Consider the following 21,830-nt stretch of genomic DNA (forward strand, 5'->3'; position numbering starts at 1 on the left):
AAACACAAACATGCACAAACAAGGAAGTAGTCCAGTCATCAGGGATTTTTGAGTTCTAAGCCTCTGTTTTTGCTCATAATTTCTGTTTCCTGTCAACCATATTTCATTTTGAGCTAGTAGTAGATGATGAGAAAGTCTGGATAAAACAAACTTTTCAAGGCAAAACCTTAAATATAATAAACTTTTTTCGAGCCTTGTTGGGAAAAATACATTTAGGCTTTTGTTTTATTTGACTTATACCTCTGTGAAACAGGTGTAGAATGTTATGAGGCATATATTTAGAATCAGCTGGGCCTCAGCTTCAAAAGGTTGGGTTGAATGTGTGTACAATGAAAAGACTAGCAGTGCTTAAGACCGAAGAAATGTGGCAAAAGTACAGTGGTGCTGTATAAAGAGCGACTTCTTGTGATTCATTTAGTTCTAGTTGTAGTTGTGTTTGGAGCATGTACAAAAGGGTTACATGGTCTTGTAGCCAAGGCTCTGCAGTTTCTTTAGGTGTGCCGCTTGATGATATTTATTGATGAATGGGGCATGAAGTTTGCTGCTAAACGTTTCTTGTCCCCCAAAGCCCCCCCCCCCAAAAAAAAGAGACCAAATAATCAGCATCAACTAAACGAAATCATCCACACCCAAATTCAACCCAGAAATGACCCCCAACAACTGTGTAATGTAGCCACGTTTATATTAATTCACTTTCATTTCATCTTCATGTCATTTGTTTCCTTACAGGCATTTGGGAATGCAAAGACGGCACATAATAACAACTCCAGTCGTTTTGGGAAGTTTATCCAGGTGAACTACCAGGAGAGTGGCACCGTGAGAGGGTAAGAACCCATTAAGGAATATTGATTAGGTATGTTTAAAAGGTGATTTTGTTGACTTATTTTTGTGGTACTGACTGTGTATTTTTTACAGAGCATATGTGGAGAAATATCTCCTGGAAAAGTCCAGACTGGTCTATCAAGAACACAATGAGAGGTGAGCATTTAAATCAAAAAGGAAAAGAAAACTGTGTGACAAAAGATGTATTTTATTTCTGTTGGTAAGAAAGCAAAAAATGTGGATAATATTTCAAATCGGCACACATAATTGTTCCTATTTCAGCAGTTTTATTAGTTTTATTTGTTGATTTAATTTCATGATCCTTGAGCCACTCTTTGCTGAAAACATTGTTCTGGAGTTTAGTTCCTGGTAAAGTTGTCGTGTGAATGGGTTAAACTCTGAGTTTGTTGATTTGTGACGAGAGCACAGCTGTGAGGGTGACCTGGATAACGTGGAGAGGTTTGATCTCACCAGAGACGGCTCACAGCTGGACTCCTTTGCTACTCTGACGGTCTCACAAATGCTTGTGTTTCTGTTCGTGTGGATTTGAAGCAGACCTTGGTTATAATTTACTCGTTCTAACTCCTCTTTACTCTGTACAGTTAGGCTATCGTGGCACGAGGTGGGTAGTTGGCTACAGGATGTGTTGGTGACACCAGATCATTTATTTACTTTTTACCACCCAGAATTCAAAGTGTTTTAGTTTTTCGAAATGCACAGTAAATCAATACTTGTATGCCAATTTCTTGTTTATATGAAGTTGTGCTAATAGTAACCGGCTGACATTCTTTCTAGTTGAACCTGTTTATGTTCACAGACTGTTGGTGACTATATCAAAGGATTGTATGCGGTTCTTACAGGCGCATGGAATCTTTAACTTCCTGAGATTGGGTCATTTTTAGGCTGAATTCCATTTCCCTATAACTTTGAGATTCCCGTTGATGGTATTTAATGGGTGATGGGCTGGTAAGGGATAAATATTCCTAAAGAACGTAGAACAACGTCATGGTCGACTTTTCCTTTTGTACGAACAGACTCGACTGGTTTTGTTGGTATCGCACATTGCTTCTTTGTAGTTGTTATGGAAGATCGCATCAATACTGAAAAATAACTTACCATTCTAGATGTTTTAGTGGTTGGAGCTGCTTTCACTGGTGTCATGTAGATTCAGACAACCCTACCATGTCTCCTTTGTCCTAAAAGAACTGGAATGTGGCCAAGTTTAGTCAAAAATGTGTGAAATATTAGCCTAGTGAGCTAGACCAAATTCTTGCCTTGCTAAGTTTAATCTAGGAACGCTCCATTGGAACCTCCGCAGCCCCTAGCAGCATTCTGGCCAGCCAATCGTGGCTCTCTATAGGGGTTTCAAACCCATAGAGTGCTGTGATTGGCCCATTACAATTACAATATTTTTACTCAAAAAGGAGTACTCAATAGGCGGCCCACGATGTGTGCCACCTATTGAGTACCACTGAGTTAGTTGAACTGCTTGTAATTTTCATAAAACGGCCATCAAAATCTACATTACAAACAATGATCTAATAATACAGTGATGCACATATATATAAAGGTCAAAGTGCAATGTGTAATTATTATACACATGGTGCAGGTGCAGATTTCTTCCACTTAGAGTGAATTCAGACCTTGATACTATACAGAGAAAATTTAGTCACAAAATATCATGCCCTCATTTTACTTAATTTAGTCACACTTTTGACACATTTGTCATTTTTCCAACTTCTGAAAACTAAGTTGATAAGCAACTGAAGGATGTTTAAAATTCCAGCAAGACAGGAAGGAGGACCAGCTACTTGGGCAAGAGAATTAAGAACCCTCACAAATGTTTCAAAGCATTTAGAAAATGCCTTTTCCTTACAAAGAATGGCTGCTGTTTATTCATCAACCATATGCTGGCGAAGGTTCTCAGCCATCCAGGTCATGGTAATCCGAAGGGTTCAAATGAGGACAACTGGACCGAGGAGCTTTCTTCCTTCTGACTGGAACATGGGAGACTCAAGCTTATAAACTGTTGTCTTTTGTTGTTTAACAAGCTGAAACTACTTATGAATACCCTCCTCTCTACCCATCAAGGAGACGTTGATGTCGTTCAGTCCTATTGTATTAGAATGATTGTTTGGATTAGATGCAGGAGCGTGAGATCTAGATTAAAACGGTTTTGGAATGAGGTGTAAAGCTGCATTATAGGTGTTGGAAAGGTGACATCTGAAGCCTCCTCTGTTTAATGTAGGTATTTCCCGTTTGACATAGTTTCCTTTACTCCTCTTCCAATCCATCTATCTTCTCTGTCCAGAATGTGTACTTTGTTATCTTCAAAGTTTCCTTCAGGTGTAAGTGGTCTGCAGATTCTTGATCACTATGTAAAGGTCTGGACTGTCCTCGCTACACTGGACTGCATAAGCTTCAGTGTGGGTGTTTTGTCTTTTGGATGGACACATTTCTGTCTGAGGGTGTTGAGTTTAAGGTTTACTGGGGCTCACTGAGACTGGGGATTGGGGGCGCAAGAAAAAAAATCATAATAAAAGACAATGAACAAGTAAACTATTACGGTGAATGCAGTAATGGTTTACTTGTGAAAGTAAAACTGGCATGTTATTATGGTACTCAGATAACAATTCAGAATGCTTCACCACAACATGAGACTTGAGTAAAAAAATAATTCTAGTCAATTATTCTAGTTTGTGACTTTATTTGAAGTTTATATGAACTGTACATATGAAAAATAAACATTCAAATAAAATATCTGCACAACACAATTTGCTTTTTGTAGTCAACACACACACACACACACACACACACACACACACACACACACACACACGTAAGCAAAATCACTTCACCGATTGTTTTGATCTACTCACAATTTTCTTTAACCTTTTTACCAAGGGCGTCAGTTTGTTTTCAGAATTGCTGGGGACAGTAACCATACACTTGAGTGGGGTTTAAAAATTGCTGGGGACAATAAAGTAGGCTAGCACAGGGGGCGGCAATCCGCGGCTCTGGAGCCGCATGCGGCTCTTCCATCCATCTGATGCGGCTCTCTGTGCTCGTAAAATAATAAATGGATATTTAAATAAAATGCTTTATATTTTACTGCATTAATTTTACATCTGTATGCCAATTCTAAATGTAAAGATTATCTGCGTAAACCTGAACAGGTCCAACCCGGTCTGCGGTGGTTGACCGGTCACGCTTGTGCGTAATCATATCGGCACTTTATGAGCTGAAGAGGATTCTCCTCAGACAGCTCCTGGATGTGTCGCCACATTGGAGACAGGAACAAGCACTATTCAGCCAAAGTTTCATAATCAGGGAACATTTTCTAAGTGACAACTCTCTCTGAGAGACAGGGTTTGGAAAACACTCACTTCAGTGGGAGGAATCTTCCCGCATGCGCACTGCATGGTTCTCTGCGTGGCTCTGGGGTTAATCAAGTTTAATTGTTTTTCTTTGCAACAATCTTCACAGGAAGGCAAAACAGTTAAACGGCAGGTTACAGATATTTCCATTTGACTGTTTATTTTGACAGATGAACTCAAGGATGTTGCTTGGTTTGAAAGAATTACCCAGACGCACACGGATGCGCATGGATGAGCTGACATTTTAATCGTTAACGCACATCGCGGAGGTAAAATATTCCCATCAGAACATCAGAGCTTTATACTGGACACTGTGTTCAGCGCGGCTCGGAGCGCCCACGGTGGACAGTGAGCTGAAGATCTGGGGTTCCAGTGCAGTGCAGAACCACGCGCATGCGATAGGATTTCCTCCCACTGAAACAGTCTGGAAACCCGGTCTCTCTGAGGGATGTGTCACTTGGAAAAATGTTCTTTTTATGAAATTATGAAACTTTGGCTGAACAGCGCTTGTTCCCGTCTCTAATATGGAGACGCATGACGCATAGAGACATTTGATCACGCACAAAGTTCATGTGGAGCAGAAGCGGTCGGGCCACGGCAGGTGAAATGTTCCTAGCCTACATGAAGTGAAATTGTTTAATTGTAACATTAATATGTTACTGGACACGCTGGTCTGGTTGGTTAGACCAGTGTTTGAAGTGGAAAACACACACACACACACACACACACGCACACGCACACGCACACGCACACACACACACACACAATTAAAATAATGCTAATAGCGTGGACTAGAAGACAGGTGATGGTTTACGTAGTTAAATGATGATCAGGCTGCTGTAAAATGTAATCTCCATCCACATCCAGACAGAATTATCCTCTATTCTTTCTCTATTTGCTCTGCTCTTGTCTGGGCTGATCAGCTGATGGTGCGCGCGGCGCGCCTAACTAGCGGCTGATGCACATTTTACGCATTTGGAGAGGTGGGCTGGATGCTTTGCGTTTACTGGAAGATGGTCCACTTAACGCACGGGTGTAGACTAAATATTAATGACAAATGAATGAAAATTAAATTGTGAGTTTTTACTTCATATTTTATAAATAAAAAGGACGGGGGAACACATTTATGACGTCTTTTTAAACTAAATTTTCTAGTGCGACCTGCCTGCTTCACTTAAGTCACTGCTTATTAAGGTCCGTCCAAAATTACCGTGGGAAACGGGTAATAATAGCTCTTTGATGGGAACAGGTTGCCGACCCCTGGTATAGGTTCTGAACTGGTAAAACAAAAATCCTCATCAGCAGGTGTTTTTGAAAGTGGGGGGGACACAGCTGCCAATCACAAATTTTGCCGGGGACATGTCCCCGGCGTCCCCGGTTAAAATGACGCCTATGCTTTTTACTGAGTTCCTTGTCGAGTATATTAGCCAATGTTGTATTAGCTTTCACAGCCCTCTGGTAGTCCCTCCACGCTATCATTGAATCCTTATGCCTTTCAGACTTTGCGTGTACTGAACCCCCACCCCCCACCCCCCTCTCAGTTGCGTTTTTCCAGTTCCTAAATCCACATTGAGTCATACACACTTCCTGAGCTACTTGGTGGGCTAAAATGTCTGTATGCATGACAATAAGTAGAGTCCATAGTAACAGAATATTCAACCCAAGGATGACTTTCATACCAGCTTGGCTGAAAGCTGCGTCTACTGTCTCCTGTTAATGTCACTGGAAATGTCCTCAAACTAGGCTGAGTAGGTGGGTCATCCTTGCACTTGCTGATATCTGAAAGAAAATAAATGTTAGCATGAGGATAAAAGTCATAATTAGTTAATTCAGAGTCTTATTTTATCTATTTATTAAATATAAACAACTGAAATTTTGGTCCAGAGTCAGCATGCCTCAAATGCATTTTACACACAATATGAGCTGCAATCACAGAGGGGTTGTTCAACACCCACAAACCTGACGGTAGTGTACACGGTGCACATGACAGAAGATGTCCCTCTTTTTGCTCCTCACTCTCTCCCTCACAGCCTACATCTTCCTCCTCACTCTCAGGGTGGACAGCCTCTGACCTCTCTGGTTCCTCTCCAACCAACTCCTCCTCCTCTCTTTCATCCTGCTTCTCAGCTCCCTCGTGACTTTCATCCTCTCTCTGTCTACGCTGTTCTTTATTAACAGCGGTAAAAAAGGACAAAATGTCCCTTTTTCTTTTCATGGCCGCTGATGCTTCCAGTCAGTGCTGCGAGAAAGTCATAGATAAATGAATACTGTGATCTAATCTCAACGTGTCTAAGGCTTAAAATGCAGCACCTTCATGTTTATTTTACAGTTAATGTTACAAAGGAAAAACAAATCAGTATTAACTGTGGATAGACTCGGTTAGGAACTTAAAAGTAAATGACAGAAACGCGCGACTACGATCAAAACACTGATGTCAGGAAAATAAACTGTATTGCCAACCTTCGTCTCTTAGCGTCTTTTCCGTTAGTCGCCCTCAAGAACTTCTTCGGGTCCCATTTAAACTATTTTTAATCATTTATTCAAAAATCCACCGCGTAAACCGTTCTGTCCACAGAGTGTGCTGCGCTTTAAAGGCTCCGTGTGAAACGCTGCAGCGCATTAGTTCCCATCTCCGAGGCAGCGCAGGAAAAAAAAAACTCCGATCTCTTCAGCACAGGGGCCATAACAGGGGCCAGGGTCAGTTCTACAGGGGCCCAGGCCCCTGTGGGCCCCCGTTTAAAACCGCCATTGTATGGAATGATGGAGCCTTTGTTCCTGTTGTCCTTTTCTTTATTTGCTGATTATTTTCCCAGACTTCTTTGTTGGTTCCACAAAGACACAGTTAGGGTTTCTGCAGTTAGGAGACCTTTCTGAGCTTTTTCACCAACCATATTTCTGTTTATTCCTTTTATTTATTTATTTTTTTTTTTTTGTAGAAATTACCACGTGTTTTACTACCTGCTGGCAGGAGCAAGTGAAGAAGAGAGGAACGTCTTTCACCTGAAGAAGCCTGAAGAATATCATTACCTCAATCAGGTAAAAGGTTTCAAAACGGATGAAAAAGCTTCCTGATCTACTTTTACCATGTTTTGTTTGTTTGTGTGGCTTTCAGGATTTCTGCCATCAGGGTGTCATTCTCAGTGTCCAGAAACAGGAAACATGAACTCATGACAGAAAGGAAACACTGTTGATGGTTTTTCAACACGTACTAGTTATTCTTCCCCTCATAAACACAACAGATCTGTTCTATTATAATTCTTTCAACTGGTTCAGAGACACTTTTTTCATCATGAAGGTATTTGTGGCAACCGTGTGTGTGTGTGTGTGTGTGTGTGTGTGTACGCTTTCTGTTTTACAACTATGCACTGACATGCACACAAGCAGTGTAAAGGGGAAAGAGTACATTTGTCCTTATGAGCACAGAAAAAACAGGTTTAACATGAGCAATGAGACAAAACCACATTGAACGCTACAGGGTGTATGGAATGTGTATGTTGTATAAAACGTGCTGCGTCGTTGCCTCTGGGCTTTCACAGTCACGCCATGATGACCGAAGACCCGTCTACTCCTCCAGAATCCTTCCACCTACAGAGGAGAGCCGGGAATTCCTTCCATTCTTCCCAGCCACTCTTGTGCACGTGTAAACTCTAAGTGCATGCTCATGGTGCTGATTTCACAGCCTCACCCTTTCACTCATGGCAACTCGATTACAAATGAAAGACTTGCAGTTGTGTTCATGCTTAAAGGTGGAATTTGTGAGAATGACATCTGTGATCAAATTAGGTAACTACAGTCCATTTTCCTAAGCAATAAAATCAGTGTCATGGCTGTTGCCAGTGACTGATCAGCACCAGAAGATTCTAGTTGACAAAGACGAGTCAAACACAGTAAGTTGATAAGTAGATAAATACATTGTTATATCTGGTTTTAGCACTTGGGTGTTTTCTGGCAGGGAACACTTACTACACATATTACAGTAATACCTCCAGCATTAGAGGAAGTGTTGTTGCTTCCTGTTATAGAGACCTTAAGTCACGTCCATCAGTTTCTGGACCATGGGTCCCTGAAAGGACCAAAAATGAATGCAAGTCAATGTGGCAAAAACCATATTTTCTAATCTCGTTTGTTATGTACTTCTTAAGAGTACAAGAAATAACTTCTGGGTTGCTCCAGTTTCCTGATTGAGACATTAGATTTTTTTGTGATAGTTTCACAGTAGACTTTAACAAATTGAACCTTCACTAATTTTTAGAACAATATTATTAACCTGGAATGTTGCTTTTGTTGCTCCCATTACATCTGTTGCATTCAGCTGATTTAAAAAGACTTACTAAAAAATTTAACCCTTTTCCTGAAAGTGACATTCTTGAGGAATTGATATTTTTTCTGATAATTTACCCAAACGTTACTGTGGCTAATAGTTTTTCTTGGTTGATCAATAAGAATATAAAGCGGGTACGGGAAGTACTCAGACCCCCATCAATTTTTCACGCTTTGTGCCTCCAAAATGCTTAAATGGAAGATATTTGGGATGACCAGAACTCTTCCTAAAGCAGGTTGTCTAGCCAAACTGAGCTACAGGGGAAGAAGAGCCTTGGTGAGAGAGGTAAAGAAGAACCCAATTTTCACTGTGGCAGAGCTCCAGAGATGCAGTCAGGAGATGGGAGAAAGTTGTAGAAAGTCAACAATCACTGTAGTCCTCCACCAGTCAGGGCTTTCTGGCAGAGCAGCCTATTGGAAGCCTCTCCTCAGTGCAAGATGCATGAAAGCTTGCATGACGTTTGCTAAAAGACACCTGAAGGACTCTGAGATGGTGAGAAATAAGGTTCTCTGGTCTGATGAGACCAAGATGGAACTTTTTGGCCTTAATTCTAAGTGGTATGTGTGGAGAAAACAACACACTGCTCATCATTTATCCAATACAGTCCCCACAGTGAAGCACGGTGGTGGCAGCATCATGCTGTGTGGGTGTTTTTTAGCTGCAGAGACAGGGCGACTGGTTGCAATCAAGGAAAGGATGAATGCGGTCAAGAACAGGGATATCCTGGACAAGAGCCTTCTCCAGAGTGCTCAGGACCTCAGACTGGGCCGAATGTTTACTTTCCAACATGACAATGACCCTAAGCACACAGCTAAAATAACAGAGTGGCTTCACTGCAACTCTGACTCTTGAATGGTCCAGCCAGAGCCCTGACTTAAACCCAGTAGAGCATCTCTGGAGAGACCTAAAAATGGCTGTCCACCAACGTTCAACATCCAGCCTGACAGCACTGGAGAGGATGAGCAAGGAGGAATGGCAGAGGATCCCCAAATCTAGGTGTAAGAAACTTGTTGCATTGTTACTAAGAAGACTCATGGCTGTATTAGCTCAAACGGGTGCTTCTACTAAAGACCGAGCAAAGGGTCTGAATACTTAGGACCATGTGATATTTCAGTTTTTCTTATGTAATAACTCTGCATACATTAAAAAAGTGTGTTTTTCTGTCAATATGGGGTGCAGTGTGTACATTATTGAGGAAAAATTAATTTACTTGATTTTAGCAAATGGCTGCAATATAAGAGTGGAAAATTGATGGGGGTCTGAATACTTTCTGTACCCTCTGTATGTTGCATTTCTGCATTTTCTTCCCTGTTCTCATTTTTAAACTTTAGGGAAACAGTTGTTTCTGTGTTAGAATACTTTTTGTGAGCAAACATCTCTGTCATGAGTATTTCTTTAATTTCTAACTTGGATCTTGACGTTTGGCTCCAGCTGTAACAATGCTGTCTGCCCATAACAATGTTAAATGTGTTTTGATTTGAATGCTGCTGTCTAACCCTGCTGATCGCCGCCTGTGACCTCTGCCCTAACATTTCCAGATGACAAAGACACCAAGACAACTGCACTGGGACAGTTACTGTGAGAGCGAACCGGTCAGTATGCGTGCACATTTTTCTGCACATCTAGGAGAAAAGTAGCTTTAAGGTCACCTGATCACTTTCAGACAAAGCCACACTGTTTGTTTTTTTTTTTTTTTTTTTTTTTTGCACAGTTGTACAGTCTCTTCCTTCCCTTTCCTGTGCTCATGTTGTTGCTTTTTGGACATTTCCTGGTTTGGTTTGACTGGTGGTTTATTTTAGCTCTTTGTTTTTGCTCTCCCTTGTCATACTGGTATTAGTCATTGTCCTGCTCACGGGAGCTGCTTGTGTTCTGTTCTTTTCATCATTGACCAGTGCAGCATTTCCAGTTTTGATCTGCAATTAAAACAATAAAAAAACACACCCTAAAAACACATTATTTAAATAAAAACAAATGCACCAACATACATTTTTTGTTTTTAAAAGTTAGACACACATTTCCTGCTGCAGAAATGCTGGATTGAAAGTTGTCAAGGATTGAAAAATATCTGTGATTTGTAGTGTTTTAAGCCTCTTTTGTTAACATGTTAATCATGGGTCTGCAACCTTTGCAAGAAACGTTCATGCATTTTTTTCTACAAATACAAATTACCCAGAGCTTCCAAGCTGCTTGAAGCTTCAAAGATAGATCATCTTTGAATTACTTAGTATGACCTACATAAAATAGACTTTTCCCTTCTCAAAACTGATATTTGGTTTTTGGTAATGAAAATGGATATTATTATTGTCCCTGTTATTCAGTTGTAGCTACAAAGAGCTACGTGTTACAGACCCCTGAACACACACTTGGGTTTCATTTTTTGTTTTGTTTTAAAGAAAAACTTTCAAAAGAGTGAGTTATAAACAACCCCCCCCCCCCCCCCCCCCCATATAATTTAGATCCTTTTCTTAACAAGTTAATTGAAGACAAAACGTGTGTTTTAATATCTTTAAACTGGTTTGATTTCAATACAGTTGCCAAATCTGGGTACCTCACACCCTTAAGACATTACATTAGCAACAGTAAACATATACTCATGTACAGTGTAAGAGCTGTAAGTCCGTCTGAGTTTAAGCAGGCACTTGAGACGGTAAAGAGAAATCAGTGTGATGTCTAACATGAGGAGTTTTTCCCTCCCTTTGTGGTTAAAATGGGATCTTTGTGGTTACATCAAAGCATCCTGTTCCAGTCTCAGTAAAGCTTATATATCCCTGTTGCAAACACCCAAATCCAGATTCATCCAGATGCTTACGATGTGTGTGGAGTTTTTGGTAACAGAGTAGTTTTATGTTGGAAATTCTGTGAATAGTGTTTTTTAAATGTGCTTTTTATGCTTTAAGTGTTAAAGGGATGATTGGGATCTTATGAAGTGGGTTTCTGTGTTGTGAGCTGTGAGTATCTTAGCTTGTTGTGGATGGCTCTTTAAGGTGTGGTTCACTGAAAAAACATTTTTTAATGATTATTTCTGATTTACAATCAGTCTCTCTGAGTTTTTCATGCAGGCTGAACATGAAAATAGTCTCCTACACCTATCTCCTGCATAAGCATCTTATAGAAAATAGATGGTAATTTTCTAGGTTCAGAAAATCCCCTCAGATCTACGTCACACTGTGAATTGGCGTTCTTGGACTCGCCAATCTTGACTCATGATGGGGAAGGCTGTTGCTAATGCTATCAGCAGTGGACGTCTAGACTAGTTTAAGCTAGCTGTTAGCATTAGCAACTTCAGGGTTGTGTTATGTGTGGAGATGAAACATCCACAATGTTGTGTTGCTGTTATCCAATCCGAGGCGAGATGTCCAAATATCAGGAAATAAGACTCCAAAACCCACCACCTGAAGCTCAGCTGTGATGTTGCAGACTTGGCCCTGCTGAAACAGGGTTTTGTGGGCTTTTATGTGCCCTGAGTACTGCCTGCAAGGCATTCATTCTAGAGATCACTGCAAATGTATTGATTAAATGAGTCATCCACTCCTCTAAACCATCTCAGTTTGGAGAAACGGAGATTCGTTCTGACTGGACAGATGAGCTAACAGCTATTCTGAACCGGAGACAAAAGAGGATCTCGGCCATCTTGAAACAACTTTGCTTTGGTTGGTAAATGATGAAATCTGAAGTGTTGCTGTTTATAATAATATTAATAATACTATTAATGCAAAGTAAACTGAAATGTTTGACTTTAGAAATGTATTTCATGACCTTATTGATTCACTTTGGTCTCAACTCTACCTGGACTATAGAATCCATGTCAAATTGGGCATAATGAATCTCCATTTAGCCAAACTTTTTCAAAGAACTATCAGCAAAAGGTAATATCAAGTAGTTTTTTTAATAAGAAACCCACTTATAGGAGGTGAATTCTTGAATCAAGTGTTATTCATGTTTTATTTAATGCTTAAATTAGCTACATTTATAAAGTACCTAAGCAAAGCTGAAATGTCCCCAGCGCGCTGACTTCCTGTGGAGTTTTTATAAAGGAGAATCCAGGCAATCTTTGCTGCTGTCCAGTGGTCATTCTGCACATCAGGCTGCATGTTTCACCCCCACATTCTTAACTATAGCCTTTTTTAGTCCGAGTCATTTATTTCGTCTCCTTCAGACAACTTTGGTGTTTTTGTTTCGGCTACAAGGTAAACTAAACGACTATTTTAGGCATCTTTGCTAGACATTCTGTAAACATTAGGGCACAGTGTATGTCAACAGGTTTTAGAGAAGACTAGACCTCACTGCAACTTGTCGTTAGCCCCTCTGGTTTCCAGGCCGCTGTGTAACAACAGTCGCTGTCCGGGTGTAAGATTGACAACACTCGGGTTGTGTTTTCTGCAGGACTGTTTCACTGTTGAAGGAGAAGACCTAAAGCATGACTTTGAGAGGCTTCAGCTGGCCATGGAGATGGTGGGATTTCTTCCTGCGACATGCAAACAGTAAGTGACCGAAAGCTGCAATTTTCATGTGATGAGATAGTCATCTGGGTCACCCACAGCAGAACATCCACCACATAAATATTCCTTAATGCTCTGTAATGCCATTGTCAAATGTACTCATTGACTAAAATCTGGTCTGATAAAGTCTTAAATCCCTTTTGTTAACCAGGTGTTTATACTTTAAAATCTTGAACAGGATCTTTTCTCTGTTGTCTGCCATTCTTCACCTGGGGAACATTCGCTACAAGAGGAAAACCTACAGGGATGATTCAATAGACATCTGTAACCCAGAGGTGCTGCCTGTGGTCTCAGAGCTGCTGGAGGTATGACAAACATGATGTCATTCAGACCATTTATTTCGACTCTTTCAGACAACTTTGGTGTTTTTGTTTCGGCTACAAGGTAAACTAAACAACTATGTGACTAATAGGAAACAAAATAATTGATTCATCATTAAATTATTTAAGAATCCATTAAAGGAGTTACAGTGGGGCAAAAAAGTATTTAGTCAGCCCCTGATTGTGCAAGTTCTCCCACTTAAAATGATGACAGAGGTCAGTAATTTACATCATAGGTACACTTCAACTGTGAGAGACAGAATGTGAAAAAAAAGATGAATTCACATGGCAGGATTTTTAAAGAATTTATTTGTAAATCAGGGTGGAAAATAAGTATTTGGTCACTTCAAACAAGGAAAGTCTCTGGCTCTCACAGACCTGTAACGTCTTCTTTAAGAAGCTTTTCTGTCCTCCACTCGTTACCTGTATTAATGGCACCTGTTTGAACTCATTATCTGTATAAAAGGCACCTGTCCACAGCCTCAAACAGTCAGACTCCAAACTCCACTATGGCCAACACCAAAGAGCTTTCGAAGGACACCAGGAAAAGAATTGTAGACCTGCACCAGACTGGGAAGAGTGAATCTACAATAGGCAAGCAGCTTGGTGTGAAAAAATCAACTGTGGGAGCAATTATCAGAAAATGGAAGACATACAAGACCACTGATAATCTCCCTCGATCTGGGGCTCCACGCAAGATCTCATACCGTGGGGTCAAAATGATCATGAGAACGGTGAGCAAGAATCCCAGAACCACACGGGGGGACCTGGTGAATGACCTGCAGAGAGCTGGGACCACAGTAACAAAGGTCACCATCAGTAACACACTACAACGGCAGGGAATCAAATCCTGCAGTGCCAGATGTGTTCCGCTGCTGAAGCCAGTGCATGTCCAGGCCCGTCTGAAGTTTGCCAGAGAGCACATGGATGATACAGCAGAGGATTGGGAGAATGTCATGTGGTCAGATGATACCAAAGTAGAACTTTTTGGTATAAACTCAACTCGTCGTATTTGGAGGAAGAAGAATACTGAGTTGCATCCCAAGAACACCGTACCTACTGTGAAGCATGGGGGTGGGAACATCATGCTTTGGGGCTGTTTTTCTGCTAAGGGGACAGGACGACTGATCCGTGTTAAGGACAGAATAAATGGGGCCATGTATCGTGAGATTCTGAGCGAAAACCTCCTTCCATCAGTGAGAGCTTTGAAGATGAAACGTGGCTGGGTCTTCCAACACGACAATGATCCCAAACACACCGCCCGGGCAACAAAGGAGTGGCTCCGTAAGAAGCATTTGAAAGTCCTGGAGTGGCCTAGCCAGTCTCCAGACCTCAACCCCATAGAAAATCTGTGGAGGGAGTTGAAAGTCCGTGTTGCTCGGCGACAGCCCCAAAACATCTCTGCTCTCGAGAAGATCTGCATGGAGGAATGGACCAAAATACCAGTTACTGTGTGTGCAAACCTGGTAAAGACCTATAGTAATCGTTTGACCTCTGTTATTGCCAACAAAGGTTATGTTACAAAGTATTGAGTTGAATTTTTGATATTGACCAAATACTTATTTTCCACCCTGATTTACAAATAAATTCTTTAAAAATCCTGCCTTGGGAGTTCATGGATTTTTTTTCACATTCTGTCTCTCACAGTTGAAGTGTACCTATGATGTAAATTACTGACCTCTGTCATCATTTTAAGTGGGAGAACTTGCACAATCGGTGGCTGACTAAATACTTTTTTGGCCCCACTGTATTTTATAGAGTACGTTATTATAAAAAAACGGTAAACTTGCAGACTGAACGTGAAAATGTTTTTCTAGCCCTATCTCCTGCATTAGCATCTGTTAGAAAAAGTCAGTGGAAGAGTAGCATTGCGGTTATCCAATCAAAGGCGAGATGTGCGAATATAAGGAAATAGAACTCCAAATCCAGCTGTTTTGCTCACCTCTTCTCTGGCGCCGGAGCCCCCCCCCCCCCCCCCCACCCCCATAAGATCGACTCACAAGGCATTCGTTTATACTAGAGACCATTGCAGATGTATTGAAGAAACAAGTGAACTGGGTCTGTAAACGTCTGCTTCACCGTCATCACCAGGTTAAGGAGGAGATGCTGTTTGAAGCGCTGACAACGCGGAAGACCGTGACGGTGGGAGAGAAGCTGATCGTTCCCTACAAGCTGGCTGAGGTGAGACTGCAGCTGCTCTTCACTTTTCGAAACACCTCACAACCTTTACGGAAGTCACCAATTCAAAGCTGAAGGGCTGTGATTGGCTAGCTGCTGACCACAATGTTCTTGGGACTTTTTGAGGAAAATTGGGTAGCAACAGTGTTTTGTAGACCTTCACATGGCTGTCGTGGTTGTCCCTCAAACTTTATACAGAAGCCTGGAATCTATTAACCTGATGATTTCAGAAGTCTATTCTTCTACTTTGAGGAGGATGACTAGAACACTACAACCTGAAAAGTATGATGCGCTTAAACCTTTTCTAGTTTTTACTAAAAAGGAAATTCATGTCGTTTATTGAACATCGTTTCATATTAGCACCCAAATGTAATCTATAGTATAATTAATGTAACATATTTGCATACGTAGTTGTGGTTCCTGTCATTTCTCGTAAATTTATAATGAAACTCCAAAACCATGTTTTGGTGCTTGAAAGGAAAACATCTGAAATAAAGTTAAAAAGTTAAAGTCCCATTAGTTGTCACACACACTGATGTGTGTGCAAAATTTGTTCTCCGCATTTGACCCATCCCCTGGGGGAGCGGTGAGCTGCAGACACAGCCGCGCTCGGGAACCATTTGGTGGTTTAACCCCCCAATCCAACCCCTTAATGCTGAGTGTCAAGCAGGGAGGCATTGGGTCCCGTTTTTTCCAAAGTCTTTGGTATGACCCGACCAGGAATTGAACCCTGATCTCCCAGTCTCAGGGCGGACACTCTACCACTAGGACACTGAGCTGGCCTACTTCATGAGACTATGAAGTAAAAACACCATTTTGACACTGTTGGCGTGTCATTCATCACTCCAGTCAGATGCTTGAGCTGAGCATGTTATTAAACGAGTTTGAATTTGACTCTGATGGTGGCGTCGACCCCGTAGGATCATGTTTGATGGTTGTTCAGATTTCATATTGCTGAGTCTTCTCACACTGCCTGAAGATAAAGCATACCAAACCTTCATTTTTGTTAACCAGAGCTAATGAGAATGTTTTATGCAACAAAAGGATCTGAACTGTAGTCGTGTCTCTTGAGTTTGACCTGGTCGTGTTTATGGGACAGCGTGCACCATCTCCGGCTCTCCTCCCGCTCCACTTGTAACTCCCTCCATCTGCAGCCTTTCAACAGATACATGCATGCACATTCTCAACATCCTCTGATATGTTTAGAGAGAAAAGAAGGCATTTCAAGCCCCCCCCCCCCCCCCCCCCCCCCGCTCTGAAAACAAACACGTCATAGTCTGCAGACAAGGGGACAAATATCGGCCACAATAAAGCCTTATCTGCGCAGATTTTATCTGGTAATCCGTCACAATGACTAAATCTTCAGTCAATCAATCTAGCGTGTATACAGAAATTATGGTTAAAATGTTTGTGTTTCATACAGCATTTCTTGGTTATTATACAGTATATTCTGAGGACCTGCTGCATATTTAGGGGTCATTTTATGTGAAGAAGCACTGATTGTTTTGGTAGCACACTGGGTGGTCTCCATGTAAATGTTCCTCCAACGGTTTCATCGCCTGTTACATCAAGTGGTGCATTCAAAGACCTACAAAGTGAGACGAGGCCATATCTATATTATGTTTTAAATAAACTTCCCTTCTAATAATGAGAAGCTTTTACTTCTTTAAAGCCCTCTCTGCTTGGGAGTTTGATATATTATCTGTGCTGACGGAGTGAAGACGTATTTGGTGTGAGTATGCCAAAAATAGCCCGGTTAATTATTTAGAGAGAGGAGTTTTAACCTTCGATAGCTTTTCTGTCGTTTTTGTTTCAGGCTCTCTTGTGCTGCAGGAAGGTCAACAATTTCCAGCAAAGAAAGGAATTGCATTCTTTTTATTTCATGGATAAACAAAGGCCTTCCTCAGACTAAGGGCTGAAAGATGTGTCATTCTAGCTCTAAGCGGATTCTTTTCTATGCTGATAATCAGTATTATCTTGTTTTTCTTTTTTCCAACAGTCTGAACAAACCTTTGCGTGTCTCTGATGAGTCTGCTGGTTTGGGACAATATCAGTGTCTCAAAGACTTCCTGATCTGATGCATATGCAGCTACCCTCTGTGTCTAATGTCCAGTGTCAGAGCTTTTCAGATTGTCTTTCTCTGCTGGCAGTCTGATTTTTACATTCTCTAATAATATGAGTATTTGGGCTACTGACTATACTGACGAGGCTTTGTTATGGTTTGTTGTTGGGTCAAAGTTTAAAAACTTAATGTTTTAGTCAGGAGTTCCCGGTTTAACTGGCATAAATAACTTATTTTCCATATTCTCACTTCTTTATCTATAGTTTTTTTTTAGTTAACATGTGTGAAAAGGGTTCTGTTACAAGGTTTGGCAGTGACTCCTATTAGCTAAAACCAAATCCGCGAGGGAGGGGGTGAGTGAGTCGTTCGACCTCTGAGTGAGGCCGGCGACTGCGATTCGTTCATGCTACGATTAAGGGTGACTGACTCAAACGTGCTGTTAGCAAAGCGATGCTACTGTGAGCTAATGAGCTTCCAGGTAAGAAAATGCTTTTAACAAGCTCGCTGTTGTTTCCTGCAGCAACTTTAATGGTGAGCCAGATATATTTCTACTAATGAAATAAGTTTGGTAACTGTAACATGCAAGAGTCAGTTAATGAGTCAGTTGGGGTTGTGAATCGTGATTGGTGAGTCAGTAAAGTGATTCTCTAGTATTGAACGATTTGTTTAACTCGCATGTCACTAGTATCCAGGGTCATTCTCTGTGTCTATTACAGATGTATGGGACAGTAAACTTCAGAGATAACATCCATGAAAGTGTTTCCTGATTGTTGCTTTTCTAATCTAAATTTGGGTAAATAAACAAATAAATAAGCAGAGAAATCCAAAGAAAAGTTATCCAACTATGTGTGTGTTGGTTTATTTCTCTGCTAAGGCTTCTTATTTTTAGGCTGCAGATTCTCTAAAAATGCTAGATTTTTGCCAACATGAAAGTGAACACTATAAAATTTGACGCAGCAACTTTCTCTTCCTTAATCAGTTTGTTTACATTTACCTGTGATATGACAGAGCAGAGCTAATCCACCTTAAATTATCATCGCTTCTTGTTATTATGCTATATGGTCAGAATGCTCGTGGCCAGGATGTGCCGATTGATTTTGTTCAAATACCAATATGGATCATTGAAGATATCTGCCGGTATTGAATCTGAATCAGTAAAAAAAAAAATCCTTGAGTTGGACCTCTCCAAACCAAAATGTCTTAAACTCTATTCAAATTCAAATTCAAAAATATTTTATTAATCCCAGAGGGAAATTAGTTAAAGGGATACTTTGCAATGTGTTCATATTTTGTAATCATTTTCTTGAGCCAGTATTTGCTAAAACGATCCTTTACAGGGTTCATGAAAGGCCACCTGTGGCCAGAATACCGCACTTACAACTTCAGACTGTTGGGCTGCTCTGTTGAGACTTGGAAAAAATTAAGCTGACATACCTGGCGCTGCAATCTGGTTCCGGCACACTTTCTGCATGTTTTAGATCATGAACACAGCTGATTTGTTTAATTTAGTGATGAATCACTTCTGTAGACACTCAGGAAGACTGGGGAAACATTTCAGCTGTTAGATTAAGGTGTTAAAAAGATGAATGCACAGCAATGAGGTAGGTTTTGCTTTTGGTTCTACAAACAGGCACCAGGGAGTGCTAAAAGCTAGCCAAAAATAGCCTAGTTTCCCTTTAACTGAGTCTGACATCTTGTCCTCCTTTCAGGCTGGTACGGTGAGGGACTCCATGGCCAAGTCCCTGTACGGAGCCCTGTTTGACTGGATTGTCTTCAGGATCAACCACGCTCTGCTAAACATCAAGGACCTAGAAGAAACCACCAAGGTAAAACTGTACAACACATCCACCATTAATACAAACATTTACGGCTACTGTTGTTCAAGTTGTTGTTGATTATTTGTGTGACTTTTTTAAAGTTGTCAACTTGAAAGAGAACATTTTCCTACATCTAAGATTCTTCAGTGTGAATTAGCCCTAATCAGCAGTTTAGCATGTTTTCCTTAGATTTTGTCCATCGGAGTGCTTGACATTTTTGGGTTCGAGGACTATGAGAGCAACAGCTTTGAGCAGTTCTGTATCAACTTTGCCAACGAGCGTCTTCAGCACTACTTCAACCAGCACATCTTCAAGCTTGAACAAGTAAGCGGAGACGTTTTTTCTTAATGCTGAAATTAACGGGAATTGCTTGATCTGCTCTGATGCTTTATTACTCAACCTTTATTTCAACACACTGCCAACATTATGCTTGTAATGTCTTCAAAATCCACCATGTTCATCATACCACACAATAGATGTGACTCAAACATCTCATTGTGTAATAGTGCTTTTTGTAGTGAACAGGATAAATCAGTTGTTTCTGCCCTGTGACCGCCCAGCTGTTGATGTATCCTCTCTTAAGTGGGCTGATTACCTTCTAAAGGCTTTAAAGCCCTGATCTGTAAGATTTACCTGCAAGTTTAACCTGGTGTTTACCTTCAGATTGAATGAATCAGTGGCTTGCTGCAGCATGTTTGGGTCTCTGGAGCAGCTTTAAAACCTTCAAGCAGTTAGCGAATGACAACTTGACATTAAGCCCCCTCAGTCACTCCTGTATGCACAAAGCCATTTTCCCTCTACAAAAGACTGCTTTGATTTAAATTGCAGATATGCCAACAGAAGTTGCAATGCTAGTTTGCTTGTACATATAGCAAGTCACACAGTGTGATTGGGGAAGCGTGTGGTTCCTCACGGCACCAGGTAATTACAGAGATGATTTCCATTGACTTCCTGTGGAAACTTTAGCCTGCATTGAGCCGAACTACTGTGACAGCAAGCTGCCTTTAGGGACAGTTGTAATCAAGATATGGAGCCATAGCCAACAGTTTGAAGAATGACACAAGTATTGGTTTACCTAAAGCTTGCTGCTTCCGTACCTTTGGATCTTTTTATAATATGTTTCTATGGGAAATTGAAATACACATACATGCTTTTCACGGATGTGAGTGTAATTGTTAGCAAGTACACATTTTATTTATTTTTTTTACAAAGAGTCTATGCTTGCAGCCCTTCACCCGGGTGTTGTTGATCAAATAGTCTGAATTCTGACTGATGGCAGCTTGTTCTTACTTAATTAATGCTCAGAGTTTTTGTTTGCCCACCTGCATCTTTAGGACTGACCACAAGTTCTCAATGGGATTAAAGTCTTGGTAGTTAATTGGAGTTGGAAATGAACCCACTAAGTCAGTGTTTTGTTCCCTGAGCTGCTTGGTTTTAGCCTTCACTTAATGTCACAGAGCATCATGCTGGAAAAGTCATTGATCATCACCAAACATTTGTTGGATTGTTGGGAGTTCCTCTGGGAGGGTGCTTAGTTACCATTCCTTTTTTCATCCATTTAGTTCAGTTTGGGTTCTGAGGCCAAACAGTGAGAAATGGTCCTGGTGCTTGATGGGCTTTTTTGACCTTTTAAAGCCTTGTTCACTAATGCAGTGGAAATTAGTTTTTTGGGGAGATTGAACAAACATCCCAGCTCTATTTTGGCATTGACATTATCATAGAGTGTAACGTTTTGTGACTCTTCAAAAAACAGTGAAAACACTGAAACATGCTGGCAGCGAAGGGCTTTTCTGATCAGGAAATGTCTGGAAGTGAATGAGTTAAGGGCAAAGAGAGTCTGTGATTAAACTTCTTAATACAAGAAGGGGCGACGGTGACACAGGAGTTAATTGCTCGCCCTGTTATCGGAATGTTGCAGGTTCGAACCCCGCTAAGTTTGTCGCTGTCGTTGTGTCCTTGGGCAAGACAGTTAACCCGCCTTGCTTACTGGTGGCGGTCAGAGGGACCGGTGGTGCCAGTGCTCAGCAGCCTCGCCTCTGTCAGTGCGCCCCTGGGCAGCTGTGGCTACATTGTAGCTCATCCCCACAAGTGTGTGAATGTGTATGTGAATGACTGATTGTGTTGTGAAGTGCCTTGGGGGGTTCCAGGACTCTTAAGGTGCTATATCATATACAGGCCATTTTATAACACTTAAAGGGCATACTATGCATCTTTTTCTCATTTTAAAATGTTTTTCTTCAGCCATATGTGTTAAAATGACCTTTTACAGGGTGAATGAAATGTCACTCAGATCCTCACCCCCCTCTGTGGCCAGAGCATTGCAGTCATGACTGTAGGTGCATTTGATTTTTAGCATAACTGGGACCCAGTATTTTTTAGTATTTGCTTTACCACTTTGTACATTTTAATATCTGTTTCATCTTCAGCCTTATAC

The 21,830-nt window shown here is 41.1% G+C and overlaps 1 protein-coding gene across 12 annotated transcripts in view; it reads left to right on the plus strand.

The window, feature by feature from the left end:
- myo9aa (myosin IXAa) overlaps nucleotides 1-21,830 on the plus strand; it is a 170,324-nt gene that overhangs the window by 73,418 nt on the left and 75,076 nt on the right. For 11 of the 12 annotated variants that reach the window (XM_070554892.1, XM_070554894.1, XM_070554895.1 and 8 more), the window contains exons 3-11: nucleotides 730-824; nucleotides 916-978; nucleotides 7,136-7,235; nucleotides 10,059-10,112; nucleotides 12,904-13,001; nucleotides 13,198-13,324; nucleotides 15,431-15,520; nucleotides 19,289-19,405; nucleotides 19,586-19,720. In XM_070554892.1, coding sequence (XP_070410993.1) covers nucleotides 730-824; nucleotides 916-978; nucleotides 7,136-7,235; nucleotides 10,059-10,112; nucleotides 12,904-13,001; nucleotides 13,198-13,324; nucleotides 15,431-15,520; nucleotides 19,289-19,405; nucleotides 19,586-19,720 — 879 coding nt within the window. The remainder of the gene's footprint in view (nucleotides 1-729; nucleotides 825-915; nucleotides 979-7,135; nucleotides 7,236-10,058; nucleotides 10,113-12,903; nucleotides 13,002-13,197; nucleotides 13,325-15,430; nucleotides 15,521-19,288; nucleotides 19,406-19,585; nucleotides 19,721-21,830) is intronic. The other variant, XM_070554897.1, reaches the window with a different exon arrangement.

Source organism: Nothobranchius furzeri, chromosome 9, assembly GCF_043380555.1.
Source record: "Nothobranchius furzeri strain GRZ-AD chromosome 9, NfurGRZ-RIMD1, whole genome shotgun sequence".
Lineage (NCBI taxonomy): Eukaryota > Metazoa > Chordata > Actinopteri > Cyprinodontiformes > Nothobranchiidae > Nothobranchius > Nothobranchius furzeri.